This window comes from Lithobates pipiens, unplaced genomic scaffold (genome assembly GCF_037356315.1).
Source record: "Lithobates pipiens isolate NorthernLeopardFrog02 unplaced genomic scaffold, aLitPip1_a1.2 Scaffold_18, whole genome shotgun sequence".
In the NCBI taxonomy this organism is placed as follows: domain Eukaryota; kingdom Metazoa; phylum Chordata; class Amphibia; order Anura; family Ranidae; genus Lithobates; species Lithobates pipiens.
The window spans coordinates 635,558,109-635,577,520 of NW_027507758.1; the positions used below are offsets into that span (position 1 = coordinate 635,558,109).

Sequence of the window (19,412 nt, forward strand, 5' to 3'; positions counted from 1 at the left end):
TCTCGAAGCAAGGCCTGGAAGTGCTCCATTCTGACAGCCCTCTGTGACGGTGGTAACATTTCCACCATTTTGTGTTTGTACCGGGGGTCTAAATAGGTTGCCACCCAGTACTGGTCCTTGACCCTTATGCTTTTTATACGGGGGTCCCTGTTAAAAAACACTGGAGCATGAAGGCCCCCATTTGCACTAAACTGGAAGCGGTGTGGTGGCCTGGCTCCTGCTCATCATCCAGGATAATGTCGTCCTCCTCGTTCTCCTCTCCCCATCCACGTACAACAGGGATCCCAGAAAGGTTTAAAGCATGCTCTTCTTGCTCCTGCTCATCCGCCCTGGCACCATCCTCCTCTGACTCCCCTTCAGACTCCTGTTGTTGACTTGTCTCAGATAGAGTAGCTCCCCCTGGGAATTCATCCAGCATTGTGACTTCCTCATCTTCCCGCTCCTGCTCCTCCACGGCTTGATCAATGACACGACGCAATGCATGCTCCATAAAGAAGGCATAAGGTACCATGTCACTGATGGCACCATGGCTGCGACTGACCAGTTTGGTGATCTCATCAAATGGCCGCAGAATTCTGCATGCGTCGCTCATGAGCAGCCACTGGCACAGTGAAAAAAAAAACAGCTCCCCAGAACCTGTTCTGCCGCAGAGTTCGTACAGGTAGACGTTAACTGCACGTTTGTGCTGGAGCAGCCTATCAAGCATATAGAAGGTTGAGTTCCATTGCGTCGGGCAATTGCAAATAAGACGTCTGACCGGCAGATTGTGTCACCGCTGAATGTCAGCAAGGCGAGCCATGGCCATGTAAGATCTTCTAAAATGGGCCGAGATTTTCCTTGCCTGCCGCATGATGTCCTGGACCCCAGGGTATTTGACAACGAATCGCTGCACGACCAAGTTTAAGACGTGTGCCATGCATGGCACGTGCATAATTTTTCCCTGTTTCAATGCGCTAAGCAGATTGGCACCGTTGTCACACACCACTTTACCAACTGTCAAATTGAGCGGTGTTAGCCACTGATCTGCCTGTGAATGCAAAGCTGAAAAGAGTGCCGGGCCAGTGGGGCTCTTGGCTTCCAGGCACAACAGACGCAGCACGGCATGGCAACGTCTCACCTGGCATGTCAAATAGGTTCTGGGGAGCTTGGGCGGCACAGCAGAAGAGACGCTAGCAGCGGAAAAGGAGGAGTCAGCCGAGGAGGAGAGGGAGGAGGATGGAGTAGGAGGAGGAGGAGAAGAAGAGCCAGGCCTGCATGCAATCCGTGGCGGTAAAACCAAATCTACATGGGTGCCACGGGTTACATGCTTGACGGCCGTCAGAAGGTTCACCCAGTGGGCAGTAAAAGTGATATACCTTCCCTGCCCATGTTTGCTAGACCACGTGTCTGTGGTCAGATGTATCTTGGCACCAACACTGTGTGCCAGAGGTACATTCACTTGCCGCTGAACATGGCCATATAGCTCTGGGATGCCCTTCTGTGAGAAATACTTCCTTCCTGGGACCTTTCATTGTGGTGTTCCAATGGCCACAAATTTTCCAAAGGCCTCCGAGTCCACCAGTTTATATGGCAGCAGTTGGCGGGCTATCAGTTCTGACAAGCCAGCCGTCAACCGTTGGCCAAGAGAGTTATTCGGCGTCATCATTTTTTCCCCAATCGTCTTTCAGGACAGCCACCTTAGAGAGACACCAGCTCCTCCCCTCTGAGGAAACACCGCCTTCATTTTCATAATTTAAGCCTCCTCCTCCCTTCATTCCTCAGTTATGGTGTTTCCTCCGGCGGGGAGACACCGCTAAGGAACCTTAAAGCTGAATTCGGTTGGTGAAACTGAAGCTATCCGAGCGGAGCCCCGGCCCCGTTCGGTTATCCGACCGTTTATCGGTCGGTCCGGGACAGTCCTAGCAGCGGGGAGCTGAAGTGTTCGTACTGTCCATATACCCTAAACTTCGCTTGGGGAAAGCAGGAAGTTTATGGGGTCGTCCGTTCGTTCACCCGCGAGTGTTTCAACGGAACAAACAGTCCGGTCGGCTGGGGAAGCTGAACACTCGACTGACCTTTACACGCACTCCAATCTTCGCTTGGGGAAAGCAGGAAGTCTTTGGGGAGGTTCATCCCTGCGTTTCGCCCAGTGGGGCGCTGAACGAAGGCGTCCAGGGCCCCCCTGTGTATGCAGCCGGCTGGGAGCTGGAAGCCGGACCGGTAGGCGGGCGACGTCAGTTCCGGTGGGGGCGGACCCCTTCGTTCGATCCGCGTCTTCCGGTTCCGGACGCGGCACGTGAAGGGGAACCTAGCGTTCGGCTGGTGCAGCCTCTCTTTCTACAGTTGCACAGGTAGCTGTTGGAGGCACGTTCGTACCACGCTTCCTCAACGGGAGAATGTCCGAAGCAGAGGCTTCAAGAACTCCTGGAGATAACAGCACCAGCCACTCAAAAGGTAAGAGGAACCCTGGGGAGGTGTTCCCTTACTTGTATCCAGTAGCTCCACTGGTGTTCCTCCTTGGTGGTCGGGGGTAAGGGTAGTGCGTCTGGGATCCTGGTGATGGTTGATCCTAGGGTGGGGCACTCCCGGTGGTCCTCTATGTAGCGCTGGTGTTTCTTTTCTTTTAGGCTTATGCTGCTCCTTCCTGTGTTTTCTGTCTTTCAGAAAGCCACGAGCAAGTCCCCCCATGGTTCTAAGAAGAAGTGCCCTTCATGTAGAACTCCTATGGGACACTCCTGGTCTAAAGCAATTTGTAAACAATGTGTTGAAGATTTACTTAGGGAACAGGCAGCAGAGCAGGGTGCAGATCTGGTAGCTTCTATGAAGGAACTCTCTGGTACCTTTCAGTCCTTCAAAACCTTTTTCTCCAGTTTCCAATGGCCTCAGCCCTTAAGCACTCCTACACCAGCGCAGCAGAGTGTACCATCTAGCCCAGTGGACGTTCCTCCTGCAAGGGGAGAGAATCCAGGGGGTCCCAGGGAGGAAGCTGAGGAAGAAATTGACAGTGTCGTTTCAGACTCCCAGGGGGAGTCTGACGCCGAGGTGTTGGATGGGGAATCCAACAGAGTCTCGCGGTATAAGCTTTCCCTGGAGGATGTGGATGAGCTCTTGGGGGCTATTCATACCACTTTAGGCATTCAAGAAGAAACTAAGACATTGTCACTCCATGATCAAAAGTACAAGGGCATGGGGGAACAAAAAAAGCGGGTGTTCCCAGTGCATAACGTCTTGATCGATACCATCAAGAAGGAATGGCGGGATCCCGAAAGGAAACCTTTCTTTTCCGGGGCATTAAGACGAAGGTTTCCTTTTTCGGAGGAAGAGACTCTCGTCTGGAATAAATCTCCCAGATTAGATGCTGCTTTTTCCCAGGTGTCCAGACACACGGATCTATCCTTTGAGGATATGGGGGTACTTTCTAACCCTATGGATCGAAGGATGGATTGCCTTCTTAAAAAGGCCTGGGATTCATCACAGGGAAATCTTAAGCCAGCCATGGCAGCCACAGTGGTGGCCCGCAACATGGAGTATTGGCTCACCCAGATTAGCGCACACATTGAAGCAGGGACAGCAAAGGAGACTATTCTATCCTCCTTTCCCATGCTTCTTAAGGGGATAGCCTACATAGCGGACGCTTCGGCTGAATCCGTGAGAATATCGGCAAGGTCCTTGGCTCTGACCAACTCTGCCAGGAGAGCCTTATGGCTGAAGACCTGGCCTGGAGACAATGCATCCAAACTTAAACTTTGTGGAATCCCCTTTACAGGAGATCTACTGTTTGGACCAGGTCTTGAAGCGGTGCTAGATCGCACAGCAGACAAGAGAAAGGCCTTTCCTGTTAAAAGGAAATTTGGAGAACAAGCCAAAAGAAGGACTCGTCCCCAGAAAAGGGTTGTAGCCCCCCGTTCGGTTCAGCAGAAGAAAAGTTGGGGACTCAAAAGCAAGGGGCCCGGGGGAGCAATTTTTCGCCCTCCTGAACAGCCCAAGAAATCTCAGTGACAGGGTCACGGTGGGAGGAAGGTTGGGGGCCTTCCTCCCACAGTGGGAGATGATTTCCTCCAATCAGTTTGTCTTGGGGATCGTCAGAAGAGGTTACCATTTGGAGTTTTCAGGACTCCCTCCTCTGAGGTTCCTTGTCACCGAGCTGCCAAAATGCGCAGAAAAATCATCTGCCCTTCTTTCCTCTCTTCAGGAGTTGGAAGAACAGGAGGTGGTAGTACGGGTTCCAGTAGGAGAGACAAGCAGAGGCTTCTACTCTCACGTCTTCGTGGTTCGCAAGCCTTCGGGAAAATTCAGGCTCATCCTGAACCTGAAGCCTCTGAATGTCTCAGTTACCTACAGAAGGTTTCGGATGGATTCGGTTTACTCAGTAAAAGCACTCCTTCCACTGAACTGTTTCATGGCATCAATAGATTTGAAAGATGCATACCTGCATATTCCCATCGCAGAGTCCCACCAGCGTTTTCTCAGACTGGCAGTGAGAACTCCAATGGAAGTACTACACCTTCAGTTCAGAGCGCTTCCCTTCGGGCTATCCTCTTCCCCCCGGATCTTCACCAAAGTGATGGCAGAAGTTCTGGCATTTCTGCGTCTCAGGGGAATCTCGGTGATCGCATATCTCGACGATCTTCTGTTTGCCCCTTCCCCAACACAGTTAATTCAGGATTTACAGGTCACAAGAAACTTGTTAGTAAGCCTGGGTTGGCTCCTGAACCTGGAGAAATCCAACTTAGTTCCTTCCCAGAGGGTCACCTTCCTGGGGTACGTGTTGGACTCAACAGTACAAAGGGTCTTTCTTCCTTTGGAGAAAATTCAAAAGGTAGACAAGGCTCTGTTGTTTCTTCAGGGCAACCACCAGATCTCCATAAGGAAGATCATGTCGGCACTAGGGTTGCTGACATCCGCTCTTCCAGCAGTTCAGTGGGCAGGGTTACATTACCGCCCTCTACAATTATTTGTTCTGAAAATTTGGAATCACAGCCAGGGATCTTTGGATTCTCTGGTTTCGATTCCAGATCAGGTAAAGAGGTCCCTCTGGTGGTGGAGGAAGGGAGCAAATTTGTCCCAAGGTCTAGAGTGGGTTATGCCAACCTCCAGGGTGGTCACGACCGATGCAAGCAGCTCAGGTTGGGGGGCACACCTAGACTCCCGATTAATACAGGGTATTTGGGAGAAGAGGGACTCGAGGAGATCCTCGAATTGGAGGGAGCTGAGGGCAGTAGATCTAGCTCTCAGGGCCTTTCAGAAAGAGCTCCGGGGGAATCACGTAAAGTTAAGGTCGGACAATTCCTCGGTGGTAGCTTACATCAACAGACAGGGGGGCACCAGGAGCAAATCCTTATGGGCCCTAGCGGAAGCCATCCTCAGATGGGCCGAAGCAAATATCCTGTCCCTTTCAGCAATCCACTTGAAGGGAGAACAAAATCAGGTGGCAGATTTTCTCAGCAGGAGAACTCTGAGAGAAGGCAATTGGGTTCTCAAGCAGGAAATATTCGAAATGATCACCCAGAGATGGGGGATTCCCTCAATAGATCTCTTTGCCGCAAAGGAAAACGTGAAAGTAGCCACTTTCTTCTCCATAAACAGGGGGGACGGGGCATTGGCGGTGGACGCACTAGCACAGAGTTGGGGTTTCTCCAGGTGCTATGCCTTCCCCCCCTCCCGTGCTCATTCCGGCAGTATTAAGGAAGTTTCAAGTGGAGAACACTACCCTTATTCTAGTTGCACCTCACTGGCCCAGGAGGCCGTGGTTCTCGATCCTGAAGGGCCTGTCTGTAGAACCCCCCTGGATTCTCCCAGTGCAGGAGGATCTCCTGTCTCAGGGTCCAGTGTTCTGTCCTCAGGTAGGACGATGGAACCTGGCAGCGTGGCTTCTGAGGAAGAATTGCTGAAAGCCAAGGGCTTCTCAGGCCGGTTGGTAGCCACTCTTCTAAACTGTAGGAAAAAGGAAACCCAGTCCATTTACTTAAATGTATGGAGGCGGTTTAACAGCTGGTGTTCAGAGGGTTCCTTCAACGTACACAGCCCTGTAGCCGTTCTAGAGTTCCTACAGGCAGGGGCGGATAAGAGGTTAGCGCTTGGAACACTAAAGGGTCAGGTTTCCGCTTTGAGCGTGTTTTTGGAGAAACATCTAGCGTCAGATCCTTGGGTCGTAAGGTTCTTCAGGGCCCTAGGTAGGCAGAGGCCGGTTTCAAGCTCCCCCTTCCCAGTTTGGGATCTTTCTGTAGTTTTACAGGTTCTCACAGGGGAACCTTTTGAGCCGTTAGAATCTTGCTCATTAAAGCTGATCACTCTCAAAACGGTGTTTTTGGTGGCGATCACTACAGCAAGGAGAGTAAGTGAACTCGAAGCCCTTTCTGTTAGGGCTCCCTTTTTTCAGGTTTTTCCGGATCGTCTGGTTTTGAAGATGGATCCGGCCTTTTTACCTAAGGTAGCCTCTAGTTTCCATAGGATGCAGGAGATTGTGCTACCTACGTTTTGTTCAAATCCAGTTAGAGAACAGGAACACATTTTTCACAGACTGGATGTGAGAAGATGTGTTCTTTATTATTTAGACTGCACAAGTCAGTTCAGAAAGACTGATTCACTTTTTGTTTTATTTTCAGGGGCCAGGAAGGGTTCCAAAGCCTCTAGGCGTACGATAGCTAGATGGTTAAGGTTAGCCATTGGGCAGGCATACGTGGCAGGGGGATTAGATCCTCCAGCTGGGATTAGAGCACACTCAACCAGGGCGGTGGCAACTTCTCAGGCAGAGTGGGCTGGTGCATCTCCGGAACAGATCTGTAGAGCTGCAACGTGGTCCAGTTTTTCTACGTTTGTGAGACACTATAGACTGGATCTTCTGTCAGCCAAAGACCAAGCCTTTGGTCGTAAGGTGCTGCAGGCAGTAGTCCCACCCTAAGGTAATATACTCGCTTATCCTCTCTAAGGTGGCTGTCCTGAAAGACGATTGGGGAAAAATGGAATTACGTACCGGTAATGTCCTTTTCCAGGAGTCTCAGGACAGCACCGGTTCCCACCCAAATTGTTTGCAGATCATCGGGAACTCATTACATGAGGCCGTCAGGTAAGACTTAAAAAGTTTATTTGTTTGACGTGTTCTTGTGTCTCCCCAGTTTGCCGGAGGTACTCTGGAAGAACTGAGGAACGAAGGGAGGAGGAGGCTTAAATTATGAAAATGAAGGCGGTGTTTCCTCAGAGGGGAGGAGCCGGTGTCTCAGGTGGCTGTTCTGAAAGACTCCTGGAAAAGGACATTACCGGTACGTAATTCCATTTTTTACGCTCAAACATTTGGCCCATGGAAGCCTGCCTTTTTGCAGAAAAACGTGAGGATGGCGTGATGGAAGGTGGAGTGGAGGACAATTGTGAGGAGAGAGGAGAAGGAGAAGTAGAAGACGAGGCTGGACGGTGAGAGCCTGGAGTGTGGCTTTGTTTGTTCTGTTGCTCCCACTGGGCTCAGTGATGGCAGCTCATGTGCCTTCTTAAGGCGGTCGTCCCTAGGTGAGTTTTGGGCTTACCGCGACTTATGCGATGACTGCAAAGATTGCAGATGGCAACACTATTGTCAGCAGCGGACACGTTAAAAAAAGCCCACACTGCGGAGCCATGTGCCGGTGTCCTGGGAGCGCCAGATGTGACCGCACATGGTTGATGCCTCGCTTCTGATACATTATCAGTCTGCTTTGTCCCTCCTGTGCAATGTAAGTTCTTCCTGCTTCTCCTCCCTATCTGCTGGTCCATATCTCCCTCTGAACTCCCCTCTTCCTCTCTTGTGGGCACTCACATGACATCACTAGACACGTCATCATTGACGTCACCTTCCCCACCACTATAATTAGAGATCTTGGAGTAGGCAGCAACAGCGGGAACCAACCTCCTCCTTGGGCTGATCTGGGTACTGTCCTCAGACTGCTGAGTGGCGGTTGTTGCTACCTCCTCTTCCTGATCCAATGCCAAGAGTGGCTGCACATCAGAAATGTCTTGATATGGATCGGAAAATAATTCCTGTGACTCAAGTGGAAGGTATATGGTGGTGGTGGTTTTGGTGGTTGTGTCTTTGGGGGTGCACACAGCAGAGAGTGAAGAAGAGGGTGCAGATCGAGAGGATGAGGAGGGTGCAGAGGGTGCAGAAGAGTAAGGCTGAGTGAGCCACTCAACCAAGTCTGGTGCTTCCTTTGACGTAATCGCACGCACCTTCTGCAAATTGCCACTTTGGCTCAAGCCTGTTGCTCCTGCCCTACCCCTACCACCCCTGCAGAAGGGCCTGCCTCTTCCTCTGCCTGTCATTTTTTAAATGACCCTGTGACAAGTCTCTAGAGAAGTGCAGTATGTATGTGGAAGAAGGTATATAACACCCCGCTTCAATCTGTCGTTTTTGGGGACCACTGGTCTATCACACCAGTTATAATACTTTTTTTTTTATTGCGTTTGTCACTCTTTGTAGTATCGCTGAAGAACCGCTCAGCGGTCACAATGCTGCACAGTGGAAACGCACTATACTATGCTTTCTATATGTGCAAGTATTTTATACGTGTATTACACACCTATATACTGCACACCAAATAGTACACCTATACCAGTCCTTAAAAGGACCTTTGTGGACCTAGTAGCTAGTGATTTGTAGACTGTCCCTCAGTCACTACACTGATAAAAGACTGCTGCAGAATAGGGCAGCAGTCAGCAGCAGTGCACCACAACCCTATATATTGTACACCTATACCAGTCCTTACAAGGACCTTTGTGGACCTAGTAGCTAGTGATTTGCAGACTGTCCCTCAGTCACTACACTGATAAAGGACTGCTGCAGAATAGGGCAGTAATCTGCAGCACGGCCCTGCACCAGCACCCTATATATTGTACACATATACCAGTCCTTACAAGGACCTTTGTTGACCTAGTAGCTAGTGATTTGCAGACTGTCCCTCAGTCCCAACACTGATAAAAGACAGCTGCAGAATCGGGCAGTAGTCAAGTATAATATTCTTTCTACATTTGGAAGAAAGTATATTATACATGTACAACCCTATATACTGTACACCTATACCAGTCCTTAAAAGGACCTTTGTGGACCTAATAGTAATAGCTAGTGATTAAACTGACTGTCCCTGCTCCACACAGCGTCCTGTCCCTAAACTGACAAAAGACAGCTGCAGAATCAGTCAGCAGTGCACTCAGCAATCACCAGCACAGCAGTGCACCAGAACCCAATATACTGTACACCTATACCAGTCCTTAAAAGGACCTTTGTGGACCTAATAGTAATAGCTAGCTAGTGATTAAACTGACTGTTCCTGCTGCACACAGCGTCCTGTCCCTCCCTACACTGACAAAATACAGGCTGCTGCAATCACCAGCACAGCAGTGCACTGAACCCTATATACTGTACTACACCTATACCAGTCCTTAAAAGGACTTTTGTGGACCTAATAGCTAGCGATTAGTGTCACTACAGTCTCTCCCTGCTCCACACAGCGTCCTGTCCCTAAACTGACATAAGACAGAATGTAAAATGACCGCCAGATCAGGTCTATTTATAAGGTAGGGGGAATGTCCAATTGTCGATGTGCTGAAATGTCTCAATTGGCTGTCCTGTACCCCATGATGGATGTGTCATCATGGGTAAAAGTTCTTTCACACTGTAAACACATATGTCCGCCGGGCGAACAGCGGCAATAGTCCGCCGATCAGGCGAATCGCGAACACGCCAAATTCGCCGCGAACCAACCGCCGGGCGAACAGTTCGGCCATCCCTATATGTAAAGGTAAGCTAATGAGGAAGGCTTTGCAGTAGTGGAGGCGAGAGATAACAAGGGAGTGAATTAGGAGCTTTGCGGTGTCATTGGATAAAAAGGGGCATATTCTGAAGATGGTGCGGAGGCTAAGGCAGCATTATTTGGAAAGTGATTGGATGTGGGCCTGAAAGGACAGTTCAGAGTCCAGGATTACCCCTAGCACATTGGCATGTGGGGATGGACTGATAGTTGAGCCATTGATCTTGACAGAGAGATCAGTGGAAGAGGCATGTGGGGGAGGAAATATTATGAGCTCAGTTTTGGATAGATTGAGTTTGAGGAAGTGGTGTGACATCCAGTCAGATGTCAGTAAATCAGTGATACGTGAGGAAACTGATGGGGTGTGCTAAGGGGTAGAGAGATTGATTTGGGTGTTGTCAGCATAGAAATTTTAATGAAAACCATGGGAAGATATCAGCTGACCCAAGAAGGAGGTATAGGAGGTATAGATTGAGAATAGGAAAGGTCAAAGGGCAGAACCTTAGGGGACCCCAATGGTGAGAGCAATAGGAGAAAAGGAAGTGCATTTTTAAGTGACACTGAAATGAGATAGGTAAGATTAGAAGCAATGAAGAGTACAGTCATGGAGACCAGGGAAATTGAGGGGGGGGGGGGGGGGGGTCAACTTTATCAAAGGCAGTGGAGAGGTACAAGAGTAAGAGTACAGATTAGTGTCCATCGGTTTTAACTGTTAGTAAGTCATTTTTGATTTTTAGATGAGCAGATTCTGTGGAGTGTTGTGGGCATAATCCAAATGGAAGGGAATCAAGAAGGTTGTTCTGAATGTCAGTTGGTTGTACACCAGACATTCAAGTTCGAGTTTGGAGGCAAAAGGGAGTAAGGATATGGTTCTTAGGTTGTTAAGATTGGCATATATCATTTATGGTCTATGATTCAAATATATTATACCATGATATTGTAGAATGACATATGTATAATGAAGGATAATTAACATTGTAAAGTTCTGTTTATTTCAGCAGCGCAAAACAAAATATAATTTTATGATTTGTTGATTTTGGTGGATGAACAGACATTAGGTGTAGGGTTATGGATTTTGATATCTGTTTTTTGTGACAGCGCATATATTTTTTTATTAGTTTTCACGAAAACATGAAAGTCATGTCACTGGTAGACACCCCTCATTGCTCAATCTTGAGGTGGTGCAGTGAGAAATAGGTGGGATATAAGCTTTCCTCCCTGTCAATCATTCCAAACTACTGAAGAGCCCGATACCCATCAGCATTGCTTACTAGTGCCTTGATGGACGTTACATTTTGGGGGACATCCTTCCTTTGCTATGGGAATACCAGCCCACATGCCAGATATGCCAAGTTGGTTAGCTCTGGAAAAGTAAGCTGAGCCTTTTTAGAACTGTAAAAATTAACCTGTGAAAAGTTTTGACAGCTCAATTAGATACATTTTGAAATAGAGTGAATATTGCAGTAAAGACTTTCTGCAGATGTTACAGATGTTCTGAAGATGCTGTCAAAAGCCACATAATGTTATTTTCATTGGGCGAATACTGGCTTTATATGTAGAGTGAATGTTGTTTAACCACTACAATACAGGGCACTTTCACCCCTTCCTTCCCAGCCCAATTTTCAGTTTTCAGCTCTCTCGCACTTTCAATAAAAATAGCATGGTCATGCTACACTGCACCCAAATGAAATTTTTATCATTTTGTTTGCACAAATAGAGCTTTATTTTGGTGGTATTTATTCATGACTCAGTTTTTTATTTTTTGCGATATAAGCGAAAAAATAGCGTACATGTGGAAAAAAAAACAATATTTTCTTCTTTCTATTTTAGAAGAAATCCAATAAAATCGAATTTTGGCATAAATTTAAGCCAAAATGTATTCTGCTACATGTCTTTGGTAAAAAAAATTCCGTTAAGTGTATAATAATTAGTTTGTGTGATCACGGACATGTGTGCAGATAATCATCGGGACATGTGATTTTAGTGGGACATATGTGGGGGACATGTGTTTTTATTATTTGGGGACATGTGTCTTTTGGGGACACGTGTGGGGACATTGTATTTATACTGTGTTTTACACTAGGTTGGTGATCAATGAATAAAAAGCTGTAACAAACAGCTCATACTCACTGATCACCAGCCGGCTGCAGTGATCTGCTCTCCTCTCCTCACGAGACTTCCGTGTGAGGAGAGGAGAGCCGATTGCCTAGCAACCGGCTGCTTGTTTAGATCAGATGACAGCTGTTATTGGACACGGCCGTCATGTGATCAGGAGGGCCAATCACAGAGCCCTCCTGCCGATCCGAAATGCGCCGTGCCCGAGTGACACAAGCGCATCAGGATCGCTGCACTGCGTGGGCACACACACGATCCCCCTTCTTCTGAAGGACATTCAGGAATGTCCAGTCAAAAGTAGAAGGCTCCTACCCGGCCATATATATACATTGTAGTAGTATACAAGTAGTTAAATAATTTGGGTGAATTGATTGACAGACATTGGATTTTTGAAAAATAATCCAATAAATCTTTGTAATGATCTCTTTGCATACTTTTATCTATTCTATTTTGTCCCTGCAGCCTCTGGGGTTGTGATCTGACTCGTCTGTGCTGTGATGATCTCAGATCTGTTCTTATCACAAATCAATCCCTCACCAAACTGGATTTATCATATAATAAACTGCAGGACTCTGGAGTAAAACTTGTCTGTGATGGGCTCAGAGATCCAGGCTGTACCCTACAGGAGCTGAGGTGAGAATTATATTCGTATAATATTAGTGTATGATATACTTATCAAAATGACTCATAAACCTATTGTTTGAGGCACTCAAATATCCCAAATGTGTCCCACAGGAGCTGAGATTTATGCTAGGATTTGTTTAATAAATGAAAAGGTGTGGTCTATTTATAAATAATCCACAGAGAATAAGTAAGGGAAATCTCTGGATTGAAGAGTAAATATTGCTGATGAAAACTGGCCCTGTTATATTTATGTTTTAATAGGCAATTTATTGTTATCGTAATTTTACCTTGAGTTTTACTTTAAGTCTGCACTACCCACTTGTACTACCCACATAGCATTTCCACTTATGCATCCAGTTTGGGATAACACCTACTGTATATTTGTAACATGACCCCATTCCCATTGCATAACTTTCTATTCAATTACACAAAAATGCAGCTTATCTTTTTTTAGCTGCTCTTTTCTGGACCCTCCATCAAGGAAAAATCCCACATAGTATTCTTTGTTCATGATGGGGCTGTGTAGCTGTTTGCCTAATTAAAGAATATGTTCACCTTTCATAGCATCTTACATGTAAAACAGCGGTATTCTCAAATTTGACTGCAAAAGTGGAAATGTGCTTTAACCACTTGCTGTTTGGGGCAATTTTTTTAAACCCCAAACATTCTATATCTTCTGAAAGCAGAGGCCCTGGAAAATAAAATGAAAGCTGTTGCAATTTTTAAAAAAAAGGGGTGTGTGCGCTTACTTATTAAACCCCAAAATAAGAGAAAAAAGACAATCTTATAAACACAATCTTATAAAATGACCAAGTGTAAATCAATGTGAGAATATGTGAAACATCAAAAGTGGTCAATAAAAAAGTGGATCAACTCAAACAATTAAAAATTGCGGGTATGTGCAAGAACTAATTAAGATTACTACATGCAACAAAAAAAGTGCATAAAACCTGTGCATATAATACTCGAAACAAATCAGTGAATCACAGCGGTAAAAAAATTAAATAAAATGCAATATGATGTAAACCATATATGTGAAGCACAATCGTGTCAGTGCATCAAACTAAAGTGTCCCAAATAGCATCCAATAAAGACATGCCACTAAAGATTAAAAAATCGCAGCACAGAAAAAGCGTCAATCGGGTTGAAGTGCAAAGTGCCAAACGTGAAACGATCCTCTGGTGGTGATCCGTGCCAGTGGTTGTGCTATCACTAGGTAATTACCTCCCTGCTGCGGGATTAAGCAGCAAAACAGACACACGGGGCAATCAGGAAACAGAGGATGATCCAGGTGATGGCTGTACAATGGAATCTTGGAGATGACACAAATATATCCAGTTTCCTTGTGTATGGTCACCAGGCTCAAAAGGATAAACCGAGAGATACCGCCATAGTGTAGTATTTTTAAAACAATTTTATTAAAAGTAAAAATAACTACTCACAAGAGGATGGACATGTAAAGCACAGCAGACCGCCGAGCAACTAGCCCGGATGTAAACGTCACTTCCGGCTCCTACGCGTTACGTCAACAATAGGACTTCAACTGGGATAGCAAGATGGTGACAGGAAGTGATTTTTAAGAGCTCTGGGCGGAGAACTTCCGCCCATAGTTCATATGGTGTTAATGAGTATCAGGGCTGATGTGTATATGGGCGGACAAATAGGAGCGGGTGGGCGTATCAAGACAACGTTCGCCTCACCCTATCATATATCATGCTAAGGAAAACAGGGAAATTATATAAGGGGACGGACCAATCAGGGTGGGTATACTCCTCACTTGATCGAGCTCACACCGCAAATGCTGTGTGCAGCATGTCAGACACTTGCATAAAGACAAAGAAAAACGAAAAAGGACGGCGGAGCAAGGGGAAAAAGACAATATATGTCTATAAAGCTATATGGCCGTCACCCCGAAACAGATACTATTATGTCTGGACCGCAATACTGTAAAAATCATTTATTAGAAAGTAGTTTCACAAAAGCTAGACTTAAATACAGCTGGGGAATATTATGTAGATGTATAGAGCTGGATAGACTGCCGGTAGCCATATTACTGTAGCCTAAATTGCAAAGAGGCAGATAGATCAGCATATCCCTGTAATGGGCCAGCAATATGACACTCGGTAAACTAGTATCTACAAATACAAATGGAATAATGGGAAAATAAAGAACGGCCATAAAAAATAATATTAAAATTGATAACCATAAAATATCCTGCACCAAGGATAAAAAATGGAAATAAAATAGACTAAAAATAGACCAGGACAGACCATAAAGGGGGAGAGAAACAAATGTCAAATGGTATATTAAAGCATTTAAAAATATCTTAAAAAAGGTTATAAAAAAAATGGTTATGTTTAAAATATCATTAAAATATTTCAAACCACAGTATAAGGGGCAGGACCCAGAAATGACGTATACATTACACAAAATAGCAGATAAAATGTTACGTTGTTTACAATAAAACAATCAATTACCGAAATGTGGAAAAAAGCCTAGTGTGGTCAGATCACAATAAATAATAGATACTAAAAACCGTCTACCAAAATTAAAAATCGCTAATAAAGCAGTTTAAATCAAATTCAACGTTTAATCCCCTGGGGGTGAAAGTGTCTAAAGAAAAAATCCACTTAGACTCAATTTGACTTAGAGTCCTCACTTTATGTCCCCCTCTCCAATGTTTAGCGTAGGGGACAATACCCCAAAATTTTAAATGTTTGGGGTCTCTGTTATGGTGGATGGCAAAGTGTTTGGAAACATTATGTTTATCGTATCCCTTCTGGATGTTCTGTATATGTTCCTTGAGTCTGGTCTTTAAAGGTCTTTTAGTGCGGCCCACATATTGTAGGCCGCAACTACACTCAAGGACATAGACAGCTCCTACTGTGTTACAGCAAATAAAATCTTTAATTTTGTGTGTATTGCCAGTGCTAGTGGATTGAAATTGGAAGACTTTATTCGGTGTACTGGCACGTACACATGCAACGCACCTTTTACAGGGGTAGAATCCTTTCCCCGTGAAAAACGTAAAGTTGTTCACGGGGGGGTCGGGTATGCTTTTTACTAGAGTATCTCTAAGACTGGGGGCACGTCTATAGATGAATATAGGTTTAGATGGTAATACCTCATGGAAATCTTTATCATTCAGAAGAATGTGCCAGTGTCTTTTAATTATTTTTTCAACACTTTTATATTGATTATTATAGTCGAGAACTAAAGCTCCTTCTTTAAACTTATTATTGACTATTCCGTTCGGCTGTATATCTTTATCCTTAAGGAGGTCTCGACGATCCATTCTTTCTACTTCAACTATTTTTTCTTGGATTAAATCCATACCATATCCTTTCTCGTGAAATCTGTCTCCTATTGAGCTTGCTTGCTCGAGAAAAGTATCCTTTTTGCTGCAGTTTCTCCGCAGTCGCATAAATTGACCCTTAGGAATAGTGATGGACGAACTTCCGACGGGACGTTTCGCGAACGCGAAACGCGAACGGGCACAAACGTTCGCGAAAACGACCGTTCGCCGCGGGCTCCATTGACTTCAATGGGAGGCGAATTTCGCAAACCTTTAGGTCGAATTTGCGGCCACGGGGTAATTATTAGGGGGTAGCACGTAGTCCCACCACCTGGACAATAGCATAATACATGTATGAGGTGAATTTGGGATCGATAACTACAAGCATTTTTTTTTTATTTGGGAAATTGTTCTGACAATTCAGGACTATGGAGCTAATGAAGGCAATGGAGGAGAGGGAAGGTCAGGGACCAGGGTAGGCAAACAAGAGGGTGCAGGAGATACAGAGCACTGACAGCAGCACCGTAATACAGAGCACTGACATCAGCACCGTGACATACAGCGCTGACAGCAGCTCCGTGACATACAGCGCTGACAGCAGCTCCGTGACATACAGCGCTGACAGCAGCTCCGTGACATACAGCGCTGACAGCAGCTCTGTGACATACAGCGCTGACAGCAGCTCCGTGACATACAGCGCTGACAGCAGCACCGTGACATACAGCGCTGACAGCAGCTCCGTGACATACAGCGCTGACAGCAGCTCCGTGACATACAGCGCTGACAGCAGCTCCGTGACATACAGCACTGACAGCAGCTCCGTGACATACAGCGCTGACAGCAGCTCCGTGACATACAGCGCTGACAGCAGCACCGTGACATACAGCGCTGACAGCAGCTCCGTGACATACAGCGCTGACAGCAGCTCCGTGACATACAGCGCTGACAGCAGCTCCGTGACATACAGCGCTGACAGCAGCTCCGTGACATACAGCACTGACAGCAGCTCCGTGACATACAGCGCTGACAGCAGCTCCGTGACATACAGCGCTGACAGCAGCACCGTGACATACAGCGCTGACAGCAGCTCCGTGACATACAGCGCTGACAGCAGCTCCGTGACATACAGCGCTGACAGCAGCTCCGTGACATACAGCGCTGACAGCAGCTCCGTGACATACAGCGCTGACAGCAGCTCCGTGACATACAGCGCTGACAGCAGCTCCGTGACATACAGCGCTGACAGCAGCTCCGTGACATACAGCGCTGACAGCAGCTCCGTGACATACAGCGCTGACAGCAGCACCGTAAGCAGCCCCAGGAGGAAGTCAGCACAGCACAGGGATGGTGTGATCCCCTCATAATAAGAACCCCCAGGAGGAAGTCAGCACAGCACAGGGATGGTGGGAGCCCCTCATAATAAGAACACCCAGGAGGAAGTCAGCACAGCACAGGGATGGTGGGAACCCCTCATAATAAGCAGCCCCAGTAGAAATATGACACCGCTCAACCTCTTCAAAGAGGAGGGTAGGGGCATATAGTACGGTGTGCTTTTTTGGGTCAGGGAAGTGAGCCAAATGAATTAAGAAGGTCTGTGTGCTTGATTCCAAAAATTGTTTATAGACATATACATGGTCTACTGATCACATGTGTTGAATTCCTCCGAGATCCATGCCTCATTCATTTTTAGAAATGTGAGGTAGTTAACACTGTGGTGAGCTAGGCGAGTACGCTTATCGGTCACAATCCCCCCTGCTGCGCTGAACGTCCTTTCGGACAGGACACTGGATGAGGGGCAAGCCAACAGTTCGATTGCAAATTGGGCAAGCTCTGGCCAGAGGTCAAGCCTGCCCACCCAGTAGTCTAGGGGTTCATCACTCCTCAGAGCGTCCACATCGGCCGTTAACCCAATGTAGTCGGACACCTGACGGTCTAGGCGTTCCCTGATGCTGGATCCGGATGACACCTGTCGATGGGTCGGCTGAAAGAATGACCTCATATCCGAAGTCACCAACACATCTTCAAACCGGCCTCTTCTTGCAGGCGCTGTTGGATTGGTACCCGCAAATCCTTCTCTGGGAGTGGGAATTGCTCCTCTGCCAGCGCACGCAAAAGCAGAATGCAGCATTTCTCGAAGCAAGGCCTGGAAGTGCTGCATTCTGACAGCCCTCTGCGACGGCGGTAACATTTCCGCCATTTTGTGTTTGTACCGGGGGTCTAAGTACGTTGCCACCCAGTACTGGTCCTTGACCCTCATGCTTTTTATACGGGGGTCCCTATTAAAACACTGGAGCATGAAGGCCCCCATTTGCACTAAAGTGGAAGCGGTGTGGTGGCCTGGCTCCTGCTCATCATCCAGGATAATGTCGTCCTCTTCATTCTCCTCTCCCCATCCTCGCACAACAGGGATCCCAGAAAGGTTTAAAGCATGCTCTTCTTGCTCCTGCTCATCCGCCCCGGCACCATCCTCCTCTGACTCCTCATCAGACTCCTGTTGTTGACTTGTCTCAGATAGAGTAGCCCCCCCTGGGAATTCATCCAGCATTGCGACTTCCTCATCTTCCCGCTCCTGCTCCTCCACAGCCTGATCAATGACACGACGCAATGCACGCTCCAGAAAGAAGGCATAAGGTACCATGTCACTGATGGCGCCATGGCTGCGACTGACCAGTTTGGTGATCTCCTCAAATGGCCGCAGAAGTCTGCATGTGTCGCGCATGAGCAGCCACTGGCGCGGTGAAAAAAAACCCAGCTCCCCAGAACCGTTTCTTTCGCAGAGTTCATACAGGTAGACGTTAACTGCACGTTTCTGCTGGAGCAGCCTATCAAGCATATAGAAGGTTGAGTTCCATCGCGTCGGGCAATCGCAAATAAGACGTCTGACCGGCAGATGGTGTCGCCGCTGAATGTCAGCAAGGCGAGCCATGGCCGTGTAAGATCTTCTGAAATGGGCCGAGATTTTCCTTGCCTGCCGCAAGATGTCCTGGACCCCAGGGTATTTGACAAGGAATCGCTGCACGACCAAGTTTAAGACGTGTGCCATGCACGGCACGTGCGTGATTTTGCCCTGTTTCAATGCGCTAAGCAGATTGGCACCGTTGTCACACACCACTTTACCAACTGTCAAATTGAGCGGTGTTAGCCACTCATCTGCCTGTGAACGCAAAGCTGAAAGGAGTGCCGGGCCAGTGTGGCTCTTTGCTTCCAGGCACAACAGACGCAGCACGGCATGGCAACGTCTCACCTGGCATGTGGAATAGGTTCTGGGGAGCTTGGGCGGTGCAGTGGAAGAGACGCTAGCAGCGGAAAAGGAGGAGGCAGCTGAGGAGGAGAGGGAGGAGGATGGAGTAGGAGGAGGAGAAGAAGAGTCAGGCCTGCATGCAATCCGTGGCGGTAAAACCAAATCTACACGGGTGCCACGGGTTACATGCTTGACGGCCGTCAGAAGGTTCACCCAGTGGGCAGTAAAACTGATATACCTTCCCTGCCCGTGTTTGCTAGACCACGTGTCTGTGGTCAGATGTATCTTGGCACCGACACTGTGTGCCAGAGATACATTCACTTGCCGCTGAACATGGCCATATAGCTCTGGGATGCCCTTCTCTGAGAAATACTTCCTTCCTGGGACC

At 47.3% G+C, this 19,412-nt stretch overlaps 1 protein-coding gene across 1 annotated transcript in view; it reads left to right on the top strand.

Moving 5' to 3' along the window:
- Positions 1 to 19,412, top strand: part of LOC143989319 (NACHT, LRR and PYD domains-containing protein 3-like) — a 160,277-nt gene that overhangs the window by 99,904 nt on the left and 40,961 nt on the right. Inside the window, exon 8 of the mRNA XM_077489406.1 lies at positions 12,327 to 12,497. Coding sequence (XP_077345532.1) covers positions 12,327 to 12,497 — 171 coding nt within the window. The remainder of the gene's footprint in view (positions 1 to 12,326; positions 12,498 to 19,412) is intronic.